This window comes from Colias eurytheme, chromosome 17, assembly GCF_061535395.1.
Source record: "Colias eurytheme isolate Ceu_HAF_F1 chromosome 17, ilColEury1 Martin Lab GWU primary, whole genome shotgun sequence".
Classification (NCBI taxonomy): domain Eukaryota; kingdom Metazoa; phylum Arthropoda; class Insecta; order Lepidoptera; family Pieridae; genus Colias; species Colias eurytheme.
The window spans coordinates 9,048,878-9,072,343 of NC_142996.1; the positions used below are offsets into that span (position 1 = coordinate 9,048,878).

Sequence of the window (23,466 nt, forward strand, 5' to 3'; positions counted from 1 at the left end):
ACGAAATTGTTGAATATCTATAAAAATATTTTCTGCAAACTCAAGTAATCAATTATCGTGTAAACTACAATGAAACGGGTTTTTACGTTTACTATCTAAACTTCTGAAAATCAATTATTTTTATACAACTAAAAAACTTCATAACTTACCAAATAATTAAACATCTGTTTTAAAATAATTCTAATTGGAACTAAAAGCCCGTTTTATCCCAAACATAAAATTACAGCTAAAAATATATTTTTCGTACATAATCTAAATAACAGTAAGCGATTGGTGCTTGACTCCGGTAACATTTAAAATAAAGGTTTATTTCACGCATAGAGTAAGGGATGCATAGCATTGGGTATGTTAGTGTTAGTTATATGCACTCATTCATGTGATAATTACTTAATCCAGGTTTCGCTCTTTTTGGTTTGCATTTTGACATGAGCAATGAGCATTGAGCATGTTTAGAAAACAATAAATCACAGTTTCACGTTATTCATATAGAAAAAATGTGATAGAAATAAAAAAAATGTGTAGCGTGTCAAGGAATGTTATTTTGTTGGAGTACAATTCCAAAATATATGGAAATCGGTTAAAATATCGAATTCCAAAATATACAGTATATTGTCAACTCTGTGAGCTTACAGTGCACAAAAATACTTAAAAATACGTGAGATGATTAAAAAAACATAAATAAAAATAGTCAAGATACTAGAAAGAAAATTGTCATATCTTAAAATCTATATCTTAAAATATTATGACGTCTTATTTCCAGACAGATTACGCCGTGAATTGAACTGACTGGCAAATTATGATCGCTATAACCAGCCATGGTTAATTATTATGGTATAATATGAATTTGCCAGTCAGTTCAATTCACGGCGTAAACTGCCTGGAAATAAGACGTCATAATACGGCCCCTGTACAAGCAAACTCATGTCAAAATGCAGCCAACGTATTTAAGGCTTTATTCACAGACTTAATTATAGTACTCCTGTGATAGTTGCAGCGTTACCATACATCGTTCGAACCCACTCGCTGAGTGGGGCACTCACTCACTGAGTGGGGCACTCACTCACTGAGTGGGGCACTTACTCGCTGAGCTAGGTAGCTTCGTAGGAACAGCTAGGCTGTGCTAAACTGTTTCTTCAATAAAATATCATAAGTTACTGTGCTGTGTTTGATTTTTTACCCACTGTTTTTGAAACTAGACTTCAAAATATAACCCCTGATAAAACTTTAATTATTCTAAAACCTAATGTATTACTTTTTCAAGCCTAAATTACTGACCGAATTTAATAAGGTACATTATGCACAAAATAGGCAAACTTGCCGCATAGGAAACTCATACTGAACATCACGAGGCAATTTTTATCAAAAACAAACAACAAAACTGTATTCCTAATCAGATTTATGAATAGGTAATCAATATTAGGTAACCAATATTAGTTGCTCAACTAGGTTTTATTCGTATGTTATGTTTGAAAATATCTCGACAAAAGCTAATCCATTGGAGTCACTTTTTTACTGAGATAGATAAGGTTTTGTCGAGTTGTGCATAAACAAAAGCTCATCGACTCGTGACTCAAATAATTACCTGGCTTTGGAAATTCGCGAACGGACGGACGTCTTTCGCTTTACATGCCGGGATGACTCTCGGTTCCAATTTATTCTTCAAATATTGTACGATATCTATCTATAATATAAAAATGAATCGCAAAATGTGTTGGTAAGCGCATAACTCGAGAACGGCTGAACCGATTTCGATAATTCTTTTTTTATTATATTCCTTGAAGTACGAGGATGGTTCTTATGTAGAGAAAACGTAAATATGTACCACGGGCGAAGCCGGGGCGGACTGCTAGTTAATTATATAAATTTCGTTTGTCAACAAGTGGTATGCAAATTTATCCATATTAAATAGCTATGATGTAGTTTTTGCATTTAGTTTTAATTAATTGAGACATATGGACTAAATTAATTTATTCATAATAAATGATTATAAAACTAAATTTTATTTAGTGGTCTTATTAATTTATAATTTAATGTTATGCAGAGTAACAGAGTTACAATGAAAATCGATGTCAGTTACACGGATCATTCGCACATCATCGGAAAGGTAAGATTTTTATTTATTAGTAGGTACCTAGGTATACAGTTTTAAGAATTATTGTGTTTATAGGTTTATTGTTAGCTATAATATCAAATTTGTAGTCTGTGCCAGTGTGCTTAGATAACTAATGTACCTACCTATCTAGTTCAAGCTTCTGCATACCTGCCTACTGGCTATTGCATAATTTACGACGTTTTTATTAGTAAGACCGAAACCATGCGATTTACAATAAATAAAAATAAATTTAGGCAATGTAAAAATAAAAATTGCTATGAACCGAAAATCTTACCACAAAAAAACATTTAAAATTCAAAGCTTTTGCAAGAAATCTCATAATTGGCATTTATCAAAACAATTAAACATGTAGCGACATAAATCGATACTGCGAACCATGCACAACAAAGATGTGTACAACTATAGGATGTGTAACGTGTTCAATCTTTATACGAGAAGAATGTGCACTAATGTAATAATAATGTTTGCCGCTAGAGTGTGGGTAACAATTCATAATTATTAAATGAGGGTGCGAGGCCATTTACTTGTTGCTATAGAAATTTTAAACTATAAATTTTATTGTCAATACCTTAGATTACAAAATAAAATAATTTTGTAATCTAAGGTCATTGGTCAATACAATAATAAGCTATTGGAGAGATTGAGAAATGTTTGAAGAATAGAAAAAATTCGACGTCGTGATCACTCATCACGAAACGGGATTCGAACCCGCGTCTTTCGTCTAAACGAAAAACTAAAATCGATTTTTTTTTAATGAAAATTTTCTCATTTAAAAAGCATTTGAATGCTATAAAACTGAAATGTCCAATTGGAAAGATTAAAAAGCTTATAAAATTTACTTTAGCTGAAGATAGATGGCGTCAAAGTATTCGTAAATCGCGCTATAGTTATGTTTTTGCAATATGTAAAGAAGATTGAGTATTGTCCGTGAAATTCACAACAACAATCTAGAAACACTATTTATTATATATTTTTGGAACTTGTACTATTTATGTACAGGTATTATTATTAATTAATTAATTAATTATAATAAAATTATTATTATTATAATATAATACTATCTGTGCCGCGCGGTTTCACCCGCATTGCTCCGTAGTCCGTTCCTGATGGGTCTTAGCGTGATGATATAGTTATAACTTATAACCTACATACAGCCTTCCTCGATAAATGGGCTATCTAACACCGAAAGATTTTTTCAAATCGGACCAGTCACTGAGATTGGCGCGTTCTAACAAACAAAAAAACTCATCCAGTTTTATAATATTAGTATAGATTATTTATTACATATTTACTAGGTACCCTTCATGTTCTCACTATCATAGCTCAAGCTCATGCTACATGGAACCAAGACTCCAAAAGCATTTACATTCGCTTGGCGCAATAGTTTTTAATAACATCACAGACTAATAATAATATACTACGTATAACACTTACACCAGTCACCATCTTTCTTATATATAAAATAACCGGCCAAGTGCGAGTCGGGCTCGCGCACAAAGGGTTCCGTAGCAGCAAATATAATAAATTACAGTTAAATCAACCTATCTCAAAAACTATAAGAGATACTTTGATCAAACCAAAAATCGTTGAAAGAGTTAATTAGCATGCATCACCTCTATTTTTTTTAGAATTTTATACCCCGTAGTTATAAAAATAGAGGGGGGGGGACATACTTTTTACGACTTTGAGAGCTGATATCTCAAAAACCGTTCACTTTAAGAAAAATGTTTTTTAGAAAACTTTATATCATTTTAAAAGACCTTTCCATTGATACCCCACACGGGTATGTACATCGAAAAAAAAAATTTCATCCCTCAGTTACATGTATGGGGGGCCCCACCCCCAATTCTTTTTTTTACTATTTAGTGTCATATTTTTGTAGCGGTTCATACAACACATATTCCCATCAAATTTCATCACTGTAGTACTTATAGTTTCCGAGTAAATCGGCTGTGACAGACGGACAGACGGACAGACGGACAGACGGACATGACGAAACTATAAGGGTTCCGTTTTTGCCATTTTGGCTACGGAACCCTAATAAAAATGAATCGCAAAATGTGTTGGTAAGCGCATAACTCTGCTGCTCTCTGCATAACGCGGCTGAACCGATTTCGATAATTTTTTTTTATTATATTCCTGGAAGTACGAGGATGGTTCTTATGTAGAGAAAACGTAAACATGTACCACGGGCGAAGCCGGGGCGGACCGCTAGTCTAATATAAAATTTTATAATCTACGATAGTACATTAAAAAAGTCAACCACCGCTCTGAAGTCGCGCGTAATGTTACGACAAATTTAATTCGTTTGACTTCTTTCATGAAAATTAATGTACATAGTTCCGTTTTCACTTTCACAAGAATCGTAAGGAAAATTTAAGAAGGCCTGAATCAAATTTGCTACCTATTAATTAGTAATATTGATATAAGTATTGGTAAAATATTGATTGAATTTGATATTTTTGGTTTAAATGGCATTCAAATGCTTTATAAATATAAATTTATAAAGAATAGAAAAAATTCGATCACGAGGCGGGACTCGAACCCGCATCCTTTCGCGCCAAACCGGGGCGGATGCCTGACCAATTCAGCCACTCGTTTTTTCTATTCTTTATAAATTTATAAAATATTGATTTTTTATTGTGTTGTGAATTGTGATTCTAAATGTGTTTGTGATATGCTGTTAAATAGGCCATCCCGCCATTTTCTTGAAATAATTAAATGACAAAAGAAAGAAATAAAACACAAAGATATTTTTTGAAAACTTTATTGAAAAAAAAAATTGGTTCACAAATTAAATAGTCATTGGAGACATTCAACAAGTCTTAATGTTACATGTATAAGAATGATACACAGTTTTAAATATTCATATAATATATAAATAGCACAATTACACATGAAATGCTTAATACAATTCAGAATTACTTACAAATACATGGATAAAGACATCGAAAAAATGCAAATTGTACAATTCATTTATTACTATTAAGGACGCTGTCACAAATCTGCGTTACTCAAATTTAGGTATCTAACGACGTAACTTTGTTCGCGGCAATATCACGCTCACGTAAACATAGCGCATTCCATTTTATAGACCATCTTCATACTTGATATTATTTTTAATTTTTGATATTATGTATTTTTATTGAAATTGATTCCAGAAGATTACTAGGAACTTTAAAAATTCATTTTGTTACTTTTATTAGTAGGTACGATCCTAATAAGTATGTTAGTATATTCAAACAACTTAAAAAAGTGTGACTATTTTACATCATTATTTCATTGAATAATAATCTATGAATTGTATACAATATCAAAGCTTTATGATGTTACCGGCACTGTATTAAATCCGGCATTGTATACAATTCTTAGTAAATGTATGTTATTCCGAAAAATAGTCGGAATGAAATAAATTATAGGTATTCGTCACATAACACATTACCTAGGATACTCTTAAATCTGAACTTTTCCTACGTAGCAAACACATTTGCAAGTGTGGGTAGTTTTTGGGGTAGCTATTAACCAATATGAGGTCAAAACTAAAATCCAAGATGGCGCCGACGAAAATTTTACATCTTTTCGTCATGGGTGTCATTTTCAAGGTTTTGGAGTAGCTCTTAACAAATATGAGGTCAAAACTAAAATCCAAGATGGCGCCGACGAAAATTTGACTTTTTTTCGTGATGGGTGTCATTTTCATGGTTTTTGGGGTAGCTATTAACGAATATGAGGTTAAAACCAAAATCCAAGATGGCGCCGACGAAAATTTGACTTTTATCGTGATGGGTGTCATTTTCATGGTTTTTGGGGTAGCTATTAACGAATATGAGGTTAAAACCAAAATCCAAGATGGCGCCGACGAAAATTTGACATCTTTTCGTCATAGGTGTAATTTTCTTAATAATAAAGAAGTAAACTAAAATAAAATAACAGATTTTCGTCGGCGCCATCTTGGATTTTATTTTTGACCTCATATTGGTTAATAGCTACCCCAAAAACCATGAAAATGACACCCATGACGAAAAGATGTAAAATTTTCGTCGGCGCCATCTTGGATTTTATTTTTGACCTCATATTGGTTAATAGCTACCCCAAAAACCATGAAAATGACACCCATGACGAAAAGATGTAAAATTTTCGTCGGCGCCATCTTGGATTTTATTTTTGACCTCATATTGGTTAATAGCTACCCCAAAAACCATGAAAATGACACCCATGACGAAAAGATGTAAAATTTTCGTCGGCGTCATCTTGGATTTTATTTTTGACCTCATATTGGTTAATAGCTACCCCAAAAACCATGAAAATGACACCCATGACGAAAAGATGTAAAATTTTCGTCGGCGCCATCTTGGATTTTATTTTTGACCTCATATTGGTTAATAGCTACCCCAAAAACCATGAAAATGACACCCATGACGAAAAGATGTAAAATTTTCGTCGGCGCCATCTTGGATTTTAGTTTTGACCTCATATTAGTTAATAGCTACCCCAAAAACCATGAAAATGACACCCATGACGAAAAGATGTAAAATTTTCGTCGGCGCCATCTTGGATTTTAGTTTTGACCTCATATTAGTTAATAGCTACCCCAAAAACCATGAAAATGACACCCATGATGAAAAGATGTAAAATTTTCGTCGGCGCCATCTTGGATTTTATTTTTGACCTCATATTGGTTAATAGCTACCCCAAAAACTATGAAAATGACACCCATGACGAAAAGATGGCAAATTTTCGTCGGCGCCATTTTGGATTTAAGTTTTGTCAAATTGCTTTACCCCACCAATCCGTTCAACAACCCATAAAAAAAGAGGATCTCAGTCAACATAATTTTTAAAACATAATTTTAAATTACAAATAACTGGAATATGAAACTTATACAGTTTACTCTTATAAAGTATCAAATATTTCAAATCACGAAAACGACAGTATACGCACAATAATCTTTTTCTAATTCGTTTTTATTTTTGGGACGAGGAGCGATACACCCGTCCTTCCAAGAGCGCTTCTGAGCGCGGTCTGACGACCCGCGAGAGCAAAATGTATGAAGAAATCGACAAGTATTTTTAATTTAGCTTATAATTGAAATAAAATTTTGATTTAGATACAAAAAAATTATCACAATCTATAAAGGACTATATATCCCTCAATAATTTATAGGTAAGAAGATAGATTAGGCTTTTAATTTTCTTAAAAGTGTACCGGTTTAGACCCCATTTTTTTGCATTTTATGCGATCATTGTGCTGGGAAAATCGTATTTCAGTGACAATTTTGTATGACGTCGTACAATTTTTATAAGATGATCGTATAACTGAATATATTATCTTTAAATTAAGATATTACTTTGTTCTCACGTGTAAGTGCTTTGAGTTAAAATTGTACCGTAAAATAGCGGTTTTTGTTAAAAAACTGTTATAGCACCCTTAAAATCATTTTCTCATTGGGACTCGTTTCCATTTATTGCTTCACATTCATACTATTTTATATGGACATACATTTATTATGTTTGTTCATTCAATAAAAGTAACTGTATCATATTTATCTACTTATCTAGTAAGATATATATAGTAATATGAAACGGACTAAAACGCCATCGGTACCAATGATATAAGGTGCAGATAGGTTACTAACAACATTTGATCTTCAAAAAGGGCAAACTAACGCACGCACAACTCAAAGTGAGATGGCATCATTCAACTATCGTGAGCGAAAGAAACAACTGATGTAAACTTGGCTAATTGTGCACATTTCGACACATTCCCGGATCGCTAATAACCTATTTACACCTTTTACTTATAATATCATTGATCGGTATAGAGTATATAAGTTGCCACAGACTGCCTTAAATTTATACAACGGGAATACCCTGCAATTGTATCTGTGGCTCGGACACGAAAAACGAAATACTGATCGTAATTTAGGAACTACAAATAGCCATTAAAAATTCGAAATTCAAAAAGTACTATAGATACAAGAGCGTAATAGACACTAAAGCGATATGCCATAGACAAACCTCTTTATCACAGTTGTTGAAATGCACAAATAGTGATGCATTGTCCCTTGTAATAAAGCTAAGTGCGAAACATGGCTTACCCTTAATATCTACGTCTTACTTACAACGAGACTTGTCTATGGTCCACGGAGCCAACGACTCCGGTTATAGAGAATGGCTGTGAATTTCCTAAATACTTGCGTTAGAAAAATAAATAATTGATACTTACGAGAATACTTACGACTTACACTATGGAGTGTGCGGCCCTTGGTCCCGAAAAACAATATCTTTATTGGAAATTATCTGCTTACAAAGTTTGCTTGGAACAATATTATATCTATTTAAATAGTATTTTGGAACGAAGTTCATTATCGCCTTGTTAAAGAGAGACGGAATTAAGACCAAAATTTGTAACAACACTTTTTGCTTTAATTGTAAGTTATTTTATAAACTTCGTTCCATCCGTGTCCTGTACCTCTCAAGTTTTTGAAGTGAAAATTCTTTAGCCGCGTTGAGAGTAAAATTTCAAGATCGCGTCATGGCAATACCGTCACATCATGGAGTGAGGCGACGATTTTGGTATCTTTGAAGAAGTTTCACTTCTGACACGTGTGCTCGGCACACTTTTTATGAATATATCTGTAGTTGTAGATTTTAGAGGGCCGCATACTCCTATGAACTTATGTCTAATTTACAATGAGTCGGGTTCCTATCACTTGACAATCGTGAGTCCGTTGCGCGAGCCGGGACGTCATTACATCACAATATCAGCCTTTTTTTGAAATAAAACTTCACATTTTTAAGCTATTGCATAGCTTCTATCGCGGGCCTTGAGCGCGGGGACCGAATCGAGAAATTCCGTAACGAAAAACCTCACGCTCCGCACTCCGACGGGCGCGGAGGTGTGGCTTGAAGGCATAGCATGCAATAGCTTTACCGCGGCAGTCCCCGAGTGCCACACGTCTTTTTTTAATAATGTTATAACCTGAATCATTAATTGAATTATAAATTTGACAAATTTACATACAGATGTCTCTCTTGCACTGTGTTGTTATCATTTCCACATCACTTATAGTTTAAAGTTGCTTTTTGCTTTATCAATGTATGCTTAGATCTTTAAAATTACGCAACACATTTTGATGCAGTTTATTTTTCAATGATAGTTGAGGAAGGTTTTAGTATATAATTTATTAGGTTTTAGACAAAGCGGGCAAAGCCGCGAAAGCTAGTATAGTATAATAATTTATGACTGAATTAGTTAATGATTCAGGTTATAAGAAGTTTTACCTCTGTGCGTGGCACGCAATAGAAATCACTTTCACAAACTTACTTTGTGCAAGATATACTGTAAAAGTAACTTCAAAAAATATAATAAATTTTGACTCATATTTAATTCCGAAAATGTGGAATCAAAATTTATTTCATACAACTAAATCTTTTAAAAAAAAATGTGTGCGTGTACTAGTGTACACACGTAAGAAGTGAAACTTCTTTATTTAATAATTTACTATATGCAACTATACAGAAATACGTCGAATCACGCGTGGTAGCCGGTAGGGAGAAGAAAAAGATGGCGCGTAACGGAAAAATGTCACGCGTAACGAAAAAATGTTACACTAAATTTTTTTCCAACCCCGATAAAAAAGTTTCACTTCAATTATATAGAGACTAAAAGTTGTTTCTATTGACTTTGAAGAATAAACAACTATACCAATATGGTAAGTATTTAAAATAGTCGCGATTTTTCATCAAAAATGAATTAAAATTCATTGAAAAAAATAAATCGCAACTTGTAATATACAGATTGTAGATACATAATTGAACACGAACATTTATAATTAATAAATAAATAATTTTACTACGAATTTGTCTTGTTTGTACATAACAGATAGATTGAGATAATAATATAATACACGAGGATTTAGAAACCGCATCTTGTATTTAATTTGAAATAACCGAATACAATAATTGTATTCAGTTATTTCATATACCTACCTACTTATTCGAGATTTTTATAGACATTGATTTTAAATGTAAAAAAAAAACTTTTTTTTGTATTTTGAAGATTCAGAGCTTCTCAAGGAAGTCTAATAGAATTAATACATTTTTGAGATTTGTGTTTTTGACCAATTAATTAATTCTTTTGAATTTTAATGTATCACTTTCGATTATTTATGATTACATACACTTAGGGTGCTTATCCACCAATAATGTGCGAGTGTAGCGAGGAATTTGTTTCTAATAAAGAAACTATCCTATCGCTTCATTTAGTTTGGAGTTGGAAGCGATACTATTGGTTAAATTTACAAACACATTCCTTTCACTCGCACATTATTAGTGGAAAAGCTCCCTTATCCTGCGGTTTCTAAATCCCTTATTTTACCTCCCTAAACCTTAATTTCCTTATCATTTAATGGTTCTTCTTCCTTGCTAGGAACATTTTGTGGCGAGTTCCAAGCCTGTAGTTCCCCGGAACCAAAGATTGTGAACATTAGAGCACCTGCCGTGTATGTGCCTGCTAGAATGAAGAATACTATCTGCCATTGTTCATATGTGTTCTGGAATTAAATAAATTATAATTAGTATTTTGTTGGTAAACCATCACATAACAATCGTACATGTTATGGCGATTCAATTTATTTATCATAATTTATTATAATTGATTAAATAATTTAAAAAAACGTCAAAATACTTCTTGAAGAAGTGTAACTGAATAAATAAATGTTTGAGTTTTCTCGTTTGATTTTACGCGAGTATTATACATTTAGAAAATATTTTAATGAATTTTAAAGGCGATTTATTTTGTTAAATATTTACTTTTCATTGTATACAGAGTTAAGTAATATAAAATAGAGAAGTAGGAACACAAGGTTTTGTATACTATGCCTTTATGACTAAAAGCCAAAATATTTTTTTATAAAAATAAACCGCCTTCATATTTTTAAGAAATTTAAATAATTTTCATACATTGGGTAATTCTATGAATATTTTAAAGTCGGATTAAAATAAAACAATGTTAATAAACTTACATGATGTTTGGTAAGTTCTCCGACCATGAACGTTGACAGCCAGCCTCCGAATGAAGATAGCGTGTTGGCAATACCGAAAATAGTTCCTGTAAAAATTAATAATTTTTAACCGACTTCAAAAACAACATATAATTTATATGAACTAGCATTAAGTATGCGAGGAGGTATTTCCCCACTATAAAAAAAAAAGGTATGTGGACTATATAAAAATGTAATACCATTTAGAATGCGAAAAATTTTATCACGATAATGAATTTTGAAGTCATGGTATAATATTTTAGAAAATGTCAAGGTTCATTGTGATATCAAGTCGTGTTCTAGTTTTTTTATTTGCTTAACACAATATAAGATAAAATGTTTGTTTGTTTACAACTTTAATTGTAGGTATCAATATTTTGTTTACATTTCAAACTCAAGGCATTTTTTATTCGACTAGACAAGTAAAGGCTTAGTGCTTATGAACCTTATCTGACTATAAAATGCCAGTAAATTTTTTACTGGTATTTTATAGTAGTATTTATAAAAGTCACAAAAGGTAGGTATCAAAAATTCTTTAAAAATATTGAAAGAATATTTTTACACCCTTTTCCTTTTTCTTTATAAGTATTGTAAATATATTTATAAGTATATTTATAGTACGTAAAATCGAAAAAAAGGTTACAAAACGTACAAAAAATGTCACAAAAATTATAAAAAACTTAATTTTTTCGTTTTTTTTTTACCTTAAAACTACAAAATGCACTCACCACTAAAATTAGGCGCAATATCGAGTCCATTGCCGAGATACCCGGCTGTGACTGCGCCGTTGATCGTTAGAGCGAGTGTGAATATCGCGATCGACCAAACACGGTCGTGACCGAAGAAAGCTTGCGCTATCATTAGTATACCTGCAAGTCATTATTATATAAAATATATTTAGGAAATTAAAGTTTTAAAATGTATGTCTATACTAATCAAAGTATAAAGAGGAAAGGTTTTTATGTATGTATGGTTTTCACGCATAAACTACTGGACCGATTTTGATGAAATTTAGTACAGATAATCTTTAGACCCTGAGAAAGAACACAGGCTACTTTTTATTGCGAAATATGTACCACGGGCGAAGCCGGGGCGGACCGCTAGTATAAAATATATTTAGGAAATTAAAGTTTTAAAATGTATGTGTAGGATGTAGGATATAGGAGATGTAAGATTTAGTATAAATCCGTTGTGCCTGAAAAAATCTTGTCCTAGCATTAATAAAGAAGTTTTGGTATGGTTTAGGATGTGATTTCACATCCTAAACCATACAAGACAATTAATAACTGTCCTATGCATGAATAGCTATGCACTTTTATATGCAAAATGGTGCTTTATTTTAAATTGTATTAAATGGAAATTAGGTAGGTATAAAATTAGAATTGATAACGAATTATTAGTTTTTTCGAATTACACCAGTGGTAATATCATCACATTAATACGTGCAGTAAAACAAATAAGACTTCGTATTTCGACTATAGGATATATACCTATTATATTTCTAAAGCATACACAATAAATGAATATTAAGAGTAATGTACAAACAGACACACATACCAGGCAACCCAACAGCGACGCCCGTGAACAGTTTCCTGGCTGTAGTAGTGGACAATCTGCCGGTTCTTCGCAACGAGTCAGCTAGTACTGATGATGCCAATGCGCAGAGATACTTGCCCAGGTAAGGTAGAGAGGATAGGAGACCATTCTGTAATGAAAAAAAAAATTAATTAAAGAAAATGGAAAAAAATTCGATCATGAAGCACAACGTCTCCAAAGGTTAGAAAGGTTAGACACTAATGGTCTTAACTCTTACCACAAAACAATTTAAACACAGTGTAACTTTAAACCAGGGATCTGGCATGTTAATAGTTGTCTATGTGAAATTCGACAAAACCAGATTAAAGTGATCCCGCGCTTAAAGTTAAACCCTGCCTAAAGTTTTTTTGTAGTAGGACAGTAAAATTTTTGTATATTAAAACGGCAACGGCCTTAAGTCGCTCTGTTTAACTATCAAGCATAAAATACTAATCAGGCAATTACCTGACAATCGCATTGCCATGCTGAGTGCAGTTATTAAATTCCGTAAAAGACTTAAGTATCGAGTTTCTTGTGGACTATTCCCATTCTAATAAATAAGTCAGAATACATTAATTTATCAAGTCGAATAAAATGTAAGTATATACGATAACACAGATGTAGTAATAGTTGAGATAACTCAACTGCAGTAATAATTGAAGAACTCTAAAATATCTGAATTAAAAAAATATACCAGTCGACGATAATCCCTTATCTACACGTAATCGATTTAAAATGATTTCCCAAAGCACTTAAAATGCTAATCCCCACAGCAATTACGAACTTTCCATAAATTAATTGCTAGCAATTAGGCCTGTGATAATCTTTAAATAGACTTGTATTTATAGTCATAGTATAAAATATAAATAGAAAATGCGTGGAATGTACGACCGGCGCCGCGTACTTTTTGTTGTTAATGATCCTATGTTCATTAACCTTATGAAACCTGATCTATAAACACTAGGTAAATCCAGGTTTAATATTAACTGTCAGTTAAGCTTAGAAATCTAGTAGATTATGTTAATAGTTGATATCCTGTTATTTATTTGGATAAGTCTGTGAGATTGTATGTAAGTTTATTACTTGTTTTTTAATTGATAGAAATCAACAATTTTGAGGAGTAATCGAAGAATTCCAATATATTCGGTGTGGTCTATCCTGAAAGACTACTAGGCTACCAGTTTTTAAAATTACCAGTTCGTCTTTTTATTATTACTTTTATTGGAGAAATCACCTAACAAAACCTTTGATAAACATAACATTCTACTGATAGGCATACCATTTCTAAATTATCATTTTATCCTCATATTTTTTTCCATCTATACAACGGTGTGTGACAATTTAATTAATTAAAAACACCTATGAATAATTATTTATAAAGATATAGATAAAAAAGGTGATCTATCAAGTCGTGATTACCATTAACGGAATCAAACATGTTTGTGTCAAGTGGCGCCGGCGCATACGGTATCTCAATTCTCAATACATTAACGTTTTATTTAGACATGGCAATTTAACTCGAATTATACTAATCGATGTATTCATAAGATTTCGTCAAATGACGTTTTTATTTTATTATAATATGTATATGTATATCGTGTACGGAAACTTCCTCGTTAATTTGATGTTTTGCGTTGGTGTGATTTATACTGCGTACACAAATAGTGTACCAACATACGTATATACCCTCAAAAACTTTCACTATAACAATGTTAGTTCGAAAATAACAGTATAGGAATTCATTCCCACATTACGTATCTACCTATACAAGTTACAACTACATTCAATCGATGCATCCTCTAATAATGCCTATCAATGACATTACAATTGCAACATGACATCCTGCCGGCTTATCAACGATTTCCTTTCCCAAAAACCGGTTGATACCAGTTCTAACTGGCTTAAGATTTACGTATCAAAAGATATCTGGTTATAACTAGTTAGGTTGTTTTATTGATGACACGATAAAAATGTAGATTAGATTAATCTTAATTGGGAATAAAAAGTCAATAGTCCTGTATTTAATTACTGTATCTTTATGATTAAAATTTAAAACAAATTGGTACTTTAAATATATACTAATATTATAAAGCTGAAGAGTTTGTTTGTTTGAACGCGCAAATCTTAAGAACTACTGGTCCGATTTGAAAAATTCTTTCGGTATTAGATAGCCCATTTATCGAGGAAGGCTATAGGCTATATATCATCACGCTAAGACCAACAGGAGTGGAGCCACGGGGGTGAAACCGCGGGGAGCAGCTAGTAATTAATAACAGACCATAGTATATTAGTAACAGATTATACATAATATTATGAATCTTTCATTTGAGATAAGTGGTTTTGATTAACATTTTAAGAAAACAAATTGTTTACAAGCAGCTAACAAAATAAGGTTGTCTTAGTAAGGTGTGTATTGGTCTATTCCCTTCATGCCATTGCATCCGTATGATTAATATTATTCCATAGTAATTAAGAAAATTAATTAGGGAATGGTATAGGTACCTACATACTTAGATACTTAAATATATACATATATTTTTTTTAACTTTACATGAGATCACGTATAATTTAGGTGATCTCTGATGTAAATCTTTTTTTAACTTGATTAGCGCATGCCTCAATAAGGTTCACATGTAAACTCTAGTTGTATAATCTGTTAGTGTTAATATTTGTACAGCTTTGTATTCAACATTGTAGGATGTAACACCTCTGTGTATACCTACTGGTAATGTATTTTGTACTGTGTAATAGAGATAAAGTTTATGGGCAAAGAATAAATTTTATAGGGCTGGTTGAAACTTGAAGTACCAGTACCTATAATAATATTATGTGTTTTACTAGACGATACAATAAAATAATATTATCCATACTAATATTATAAATGCGAAAGTAACTCTGTCTGTCTGTCTGTTACTCAATCACGCCTAAACTACCCAGCAAGCACATAAATTGTATATTAACCAAAAATATATACAGAATTATGACTTGAAGTTATATTAATTATTTAAATCGTCACTATCCAAATATAAGTACTTTATAAAGGCATTTGCTTCATCAAATAATGCTAACTGTTATATTATGGTTACCAAAAAATTGTTACAATGTCAAAAATCTTAAATAAACGTAGGATAATTCTAAATTACAGCTTCTAAAACAGCTTTCAAACGTATAGTAATACTATTATCTTATATTGGTAATTTTAATAACGTTACGCTCTAAATAAGCATAAATAAATTATTTTATAGTGCCTTTGAACGTATGTTGGTTTTTTAAAGAATAAAAGCTTTATAATAGTCCATTATTGTGTTAATTTAATACTAATCCTATATTAACATTGAATTTATAACAATTATTGCTTTTGCTCCGTTTTCTTTCAAATCTATTCATCTCTACAGTATATAGCTATATATTGATCGAAATAAAAGTATTGTTAGAACTATGGGTAATAATAACATCGTAATTTGAATTTGGTTAATGGATAAAAAGGCTTTCAATAAAACTACAAAACAGGCGGATTCAAATGAAAACTTAGAAAGGAGTATACGGATTTTATTAATAATTGTAGTAAACAAAAAAAGATTCTTCATCGGCATCTTCATATTATGTTGGGAAACGCTTTACTTTGCAGGGCATGTTGGTTCTGAAAAGAACAAGCAAGTTTGTTTTTTAAATGGCTTAATTAAAAATCTTGGCTTATTTATTTTATATCAAGTACCTAACTAATTACGGTTCCCTGATAAGCTCGATAAAAATCAGTCACTAATACGTATTATGAGTTTAAGCATCATAACATATTTCCGAAGTGCTGTTATATGGCTGAACATAATAAGTGTCTTGTATTACACTATATACGAGCTCAAATTTTTGTGACAAACCATATTAAAATTAACAGCACTATTATGCTTTCGTGAAATGCCTAAAGCTTTAATTTCATTTGTCGCCATTTGCTTTCCTTTTCCTATCTTACAAAAATAATTAGTGTCCGACCGAAACTGGTTTCCAGGCCGAAACCGAAACCGAAACCGAATGTTCGGCCGTGGCTTCAGTTTCGGCCGAAACCGAAACCGAAACCGAAACTCACGTGGTCAAGTATGAAATTTCTAAAAATACTGAACTTTGGTGCATTTTACCTATTATTTTGCCTTAATTAGGGCATGAAATGAAAACATAGTATATTAAATTTGTTGTAATCATTTATTTAATATAAAATAAAAAAATAATATTTTTCAAATATTAATAATAACAATTTTAATTTTTATTATTTTTTCAAATTAAGTTCTCAGTAAAATCAGTCATCTAAATCAAATCAGTAATTGTTACTGTTACTTTAAATACTTAAGTTTTGGTATTTTGAGATCTTTCTCTTTATTAAAGAGTCTTTAATACTTTGGATTGGTATTTGTACCTACTTAGAAGACTTTAGAAGAATAATCAGTCTCTTTTAGGTACCTCTTATATAAAAATAATAATTATTAATTACTATTACACCCAGTTCCAATCTCAACATAGATAATCAAAAATTGTTTCCACCAGCGTGGGTCAACCAACGTTTTGACAGCGTCCGTCAAAGCGTTGCCGAGGAAAACGAAGTTAGGCGAGCGTGAACGTGTGTGAACTAAGTTCACTGAACTTGCGAAATAAGTTTCGGTTTCGGCAAAAGTTTCGGCCGATTTTGGCCGAAACCGAAACTGCGGCCGAAACTTGATTTTTGGCCGAAACTCGGCCGAAACCGAAACCGAAACCGAAAGTTCGGTCGGACACTAAAAATAATACAAGTTACTAAGATAGAAAGAAAGAAAAAAAGAAAGAAAGGGAATGAAATCATTTGTATTTTGTACCAATATCTTTATAAGGTACTTTAATTGTTAAAACTATTACTATAATCTAAATTTTGTGATATTTGTTAAAAATAGGTTATGTTTTATAAAAAAAAATATACTAATAAAGTATATTAGCGAGGGCGCGTGTATTCTTTCTCAATAACATGTATATTTCACCCGACAAACTGATGCGCGCAGCTAATTTCACTCAAAACATTCAGAAATACAGGCGGTACTTACCCATCATTCAATATTAATTTTCACATTTAAATATTTCAAGTCCACATAAGGTTGCACGATCAAAAACAGATCAATATATTTTTAAAAACAATAAGATTTTCTTTTTTACAAAGGAATTACAACAGTTAGCATTGTTATGAAATTTTAATAACAGATTGTAATTTTAAAAGCTATATAATGACTGTAATGAAGTCGCAAAAAATGTCATTTGTTTATTCATGTGCTCATAACTGACTTAATTAATGATTTAATACGATAATTATAATGCTATTAAATTGCCTTTATATAGCTCAACGCTGTCTAAAGGGGGGGCCCAAATTTTACTTATAAGAGTCGTATAAAAGAAATACAGCCGATATACGATTTGGTTATAATGCTTTGTACATGAACTCGTGCTATCATAAGTTTGTTATAATGGTGTTTTGTGCTTGCTGGGTACTGAACAAATTTGCATGAAATTTGGTATGGAGATATTTTGATACCCGAGAAAGGACATAGGCTACCTTTTATTGCGAAATATGTACCACGGGCGAAGCCGGGGCGGACCTCTAGTATTATATAAATTTGAAGAGTATAATATTTGAGCGATAGATTTTTGTATTAGATTTAAGTTTTTTCTTGTTTATTAATTAACTAAAACAAAGTTATAACATGCTTATTTTGTTTTAATTAAAGATTTAAAAAACACTACAATAAACCCTCAATTTTCGCATAATTACAGAAGACGTATCGATCCAATACATTTACAATAATACAAATAACATTACAATTGATATTTTATTTCAGTATAATGTGATTAAAACTTAAATAAAATATAGAAAAGAACGTAACTACAAAACAACATAATCAATTTAATGTTTAACCACTTGTGCAAATAGAAATACAGTCCGCAAAAATAGTGTCGCTGGGGTAGCCATCTTGTTTTAGTGTGAGGGACTTTGGGCCGGTTTCAATGTATGTTGATAATGTCCATGATCGAGTATTTGATACTTTTGATGTGAATTTGTATACTTTGTTTGTCATTTTAAGTGAAATCTTTAAAATAATAGTTATTTGACGCGAAAGTCTTAGATGTTCAAACAGTATAAGTACGTACGGTTATACGTTTGCGGATCTTGGTTGTGTGTTATTTTTAAAGTGAAACTTTTATTACATCTTCTCAAACTTTTTGGTCTGTGTAGCGCATGTCGCGTGTATCGCGGCTGCCGAGTAGGTATACCTACTCGGCAGCCGACCGTCACGCGACATGCGCTACACAAAGCAGTGTTCGGAACCGTTCGAACAGTTTCACTTTTACCGTGGTTTCATAAAACCACACAACATTTTTTTGTATTCTGATGTTCCTTTTATTATCTGAGATTAATTAAATATATATATATAGGTCAAGTTATTTATACCAGATTTTTTAAATTAAGAGTCTGTAAAAGTTTAAGAGATTGCGCTCAAAAATAAAACGCTCAGCGATTATTAAAAAATAATGAAGTACCTAAATATTCAAATTACCATCGCCTTAAAATTATTCTCATTAAAATATTTTTCACTACAGTTAACTACCTGGTAACTGGTAATATTGTCTCAAAATCTGATAACAATTTATACCAGCGCCATCTATTTTTGTATAGTGAATATTTTGCATTGTTTGAATATCAGTCCTTTTTTTAGGGAACAATAGTTACATATTTTCAATGTAAATAGAATTGAATTATACCCTAAACGTGCAGTCGATAGAGATGCAATATTGTAACAATTAAATTTACTATTCACACAAACAAAAACGAGGAATTTTCTGTGTGTGAATAGGAATATGTTTAAATTTGCAATTTTATTTTAACCTATCGCTTTACCTTGTTAGATAATTATTTTTTGGCAGAAATAACGACACTATTATTTTCTTTCTTATTCCATATTGAAATTCAGAGCTTTTACTAGATAATATGCAAAAGTGTGAAATAAAATGTCCTTTAAACGAGAAGTTATTTCAAGTAAATTAAATAATGTTGCTGCTAAAAATCTAGTTATTTTTTTAAATATCAATATTTATTGCGTATAAAAAATAAAAACAACTTTATTATCGATAAATCCAATAATAGCAAGGCTTTTGCACATTTAAATGTACAAACCTGCTGTGGACCAATATAAAACTTGATGCTGACCACTTCTTGGCTGATGCAATAGGGTGGGAGACTTGCGTGAACTTTAAGTTGCCGTACAAATCTAAATTCTGCTGACTTCAAAATAAAGTTCAGATTGGTGCATGGAGAATACATTGAAGTTGCGTCGTAGAACACGTATAGTTACAAAATTTAATTTTAATACGGCAATATTGCAAATATTTTAATGTTTATGGAAATAAATGCATAATCAGTTATTGTAAATTTATCACACAACGAATAGTTTTTGTTTTTCAATACCTACCAAGAATCCTGTACACGGATAAGTATACAAATATTTGCCATTAGCATCCACAAACCCAGTGCCCTCGACTTTTAAAATAAGCCTTAAGATAATCATCATAAGGTATTATTTTGAAAAGAGGCTTTATTGCCACCTATTCCACCTACTTGCGAGTGGCTGGTGGCGACGAGATCTAGTAGAGAAAGCTCTAAAATACAGGGTTGAAGTTGGAAATTTTATTATAATAAGTATATATGATTTTCGAATTTTCGACTATAAAATATCGTCATTTCTCCATATTTAATTATTTCATAATAATAATAAGAAATCCTTATTCCAATATATAGAAGGGAAAACAAGAAACAATATATTATGACGATACTATTACGAATACCATATACTATTTTACTACAGAGATAATCCATAGCATATCATTAGGCACGCGTAATGTTATCTTACTTATAACAAAAAAGTTAATTTCCAAGGTTAATTGCAAATAACTAGCCGCTAACATCAGTTAGATCACACGTGTCGATATTAATAGTTAACAGTAACAAAGTTCATTAGTTATGTAAATGTACACGAGCGTACGTACTTGAACAATAAGTCAATATATCACACATACATCATCATAAATTTACTTTATAAAGAAACTAGAGAAATTTAGTTTAAAGTAAGATTATTTTATACTAGCTGCGCTCTGCGGTTTCACCCGCGTGGTCCGCTCCAGTTGGTCTTAACGTGATGATGTATAGCCTTCCTCGATAAATGGGCTATCTAACAACGAAACAATTTTCACATCGGACCAGTATTTCCTGAGATTAGCGCGTTCAAACAATCAAACAAACTAATTTAGCTTTATAATATTAGTATAGATGAGTTTACGCTACGGGTCTCACGCAGTATCCATTGGTGTCGCGTTAAGAGGAACATTCACTTTAATGTATTATTTACATTTATTTATTCATCATTTATCTATATTTAGTCAACTCCATTTGACATTAACAATTATACTTTTAAGCCCATATATCACGATGACGCTATCCATGTATCAGACAACCCATAAAAAAATTAATTGCACTGATGTCAATTTAAATCTGACATGTGATACCTGCTAATTTAAATTGGCAACATAAATTTAAATAGCCTGCTAGACTATCTTAATACATATGTCCTTGAATATCCATATAACTTTTTGCAACTTGCTTACGTCATGAGACGATCCCGCTATGTAGTAAAGCGTGGTTACCGTACACTTTAAGGAGTAATGGAAATTGTATCTTATCTCATTGTGATAAGAACTAAAATAGCGCGGAAATGAATCGGAAGTGAAAGATAACGTCGTGTATTGAATGGTTATCGATATCTTAATATATATAAATCTCGTGTCACAATGTTTGTCCTCAATGGACTCCTAAACCACTTAACCGATTATAATAAAATCGCACACCATGTGCAGTTCGATCCAACTTGAGAGATAGGATAGTTTAAACATGTAGGTACCACGGGCGAAGCCGGGGCGGACCGCTAGTTGGATATAAATCAATTTCGTAGACATTAAAAAGACCGTAGGTACTTTATTGACTTACGCGCACAGCAGTTAAGTTTACTGAATTAATCAGAAGATGTGTTCGATCAACACTATTGGAATTATAAAACATATATTTTTTCCTATATTTCCCCCTAATTTACCAACTACATTGATAATTCGTAAGCCACTGCACTGCAACTACTACTCTTAACATTTACTCGTTAAAAAGTTCATCAAAATCGGTTCAGCAGTTTTCATGTATACGAATATTAATATTTTTATCAAATATATAATACTTTATTTAAATTGCAGACAGACGAGACATCTCTACAAATTGTATATAGCCATCCTTGTCTTACACATAACTAATGGTACAGAGAGAAAAAGATAAAAGATTACAATGATGTTTAATATTAATGCGCACTTGACTTTTTATTTCATCGTTACTCGGTTTTAAGGGTTTTCCCGGATTTTTAAGAAATTTCCATAAAAGAATAATTACACTCAATTATTTAATTCGACTGGTTTTATTTATGACGATAAAGGATTTTCCTGCAGCTCAAAGGGTATTCAATGTCGAAGTTAAAAATTTATATGCAATCAATTTTAAAACCTGTATGATTTATTTTTATAGTACACCGTACCTAATATAAATTTAAATTTTTGGCGTTTAGAATAAATAGATATGCAATCATTTTAAAACCTGTATGATTTATTTTTATAGTAAGTACTTTTTTTTTAAGTTGGGAAATCTTCCAAAGACCCACGGCTCCTTCCCCGGGATTCTTACCGACTAAAACCCCACTGTGTTCCGTCGAGATGCTTTAATGATGGGGCCGCGGGTATTACCGTACCTACCTAACCGATGGCGATATTAAATTAAAATTTTTAGTAATTAAACATTTTCTAGATTATCGATATATGTAGTTAGTAAGTACATAGATCACCATACGTTGAATTAAATAATAAAAAATAACAATAGAAAATAATAGATAATAATAAAAAGTTATTTATAAACTAATTAATTATTTCATTATCTGTGTACTTTTCACTTTTATATTGTTTCAAGTTTCATGAATCGTAGTTTATGATTTCTTCAGTTGTATCTATATGAAACTATTAAAAATAAAATAAGATGTGAATCACAGATATACTGAGAAGAATCCGCAAGTAACTCGTGTACTTAATCTTTTTCAAACAATTACAATGTAAAGTAATTATCCATACAACCATTGTATTTTTAAAACCGCAATACTTTACATTTTTAAGTATGTTCACCAGTATTTATAGTTACTAAAAATATTATTTTTAACAGACATCGCGTCGGTATAGTTAAACTTATTTTCAGAAAAAAATAATATTTTTTGTAGAACTCATCTATCTTTTTAGAGCTGCAAATACCACCCTTTCAAATATATCTTAAGAGCTGCAAACACCAACCTTTCAAATACATCTTAAGAGCTGCTTATACCATCCCCTAAAATACATCATCAGAGCTGTTAATACCAACCTCCAAAAATACTCACATGTTTAATATTGTACTTCAAAATGCTTTCAATATACGTTGGCAACTGGTTAACAACGGTGAAGTAACCGAACACTGAAGCCCCGTGGGTGATGACGATCGCCCAAACAGCCGGTGATGAGAGCAGACTGCGCCATGGTACTGGGTTGTGCTGGAACATATGTGTTTGTTAATATATTTTACCATGTTGGTTAAGAAATATGTTATAGAACATAATATATAAGA

The 23,466-nt window shown here is 31.7% G+C and overlaps 1 protein-coding gene across 2 annotated transcripts in view; it reads right to left on the reverse strand.

The window, feature by feature from the left end:
- Positions 1 to 9,667: 9,667 nt before the first annotated feature.
- LOC149901399 (sialin) overlaps positions 9,668 to 23,466 on the reverse strand; it is a 67,962-nt gene continuing 54,163 nt past the window's right edge. For both annotated transcript variants that reach the window (XM_090111704.1, XM_090111705.1), the window contains exons 8-12: positions 23,243 to 23,392; positions 12,714 to 12,861; positions 11,885 to 12,025; positions 11,139 to 11,224; positions 9,668 to 10,667 (exon numbers count right to left, since the gene is read on the reverse strand). In XM_090111704.1, coding sequence (XP_089967830.1) covers positions 10,497 to 10,667; positions 11,139 to 11,224; positions 11,885 to 12,025; positions 12,714 to 12,861; positions 23,243 to 23,392 — 696 coding nt within the window. In that variant the 3' untranslated portion in view covers positions 9,668 to 10,496. The remainder of the gene's footprint in view (positions 10,668 to 11,138; positions 11,225 to 11,884; positions 12,026 to 12,713; positions 12,862 to 23,242; positions 23,393 to 23,466) is intronic.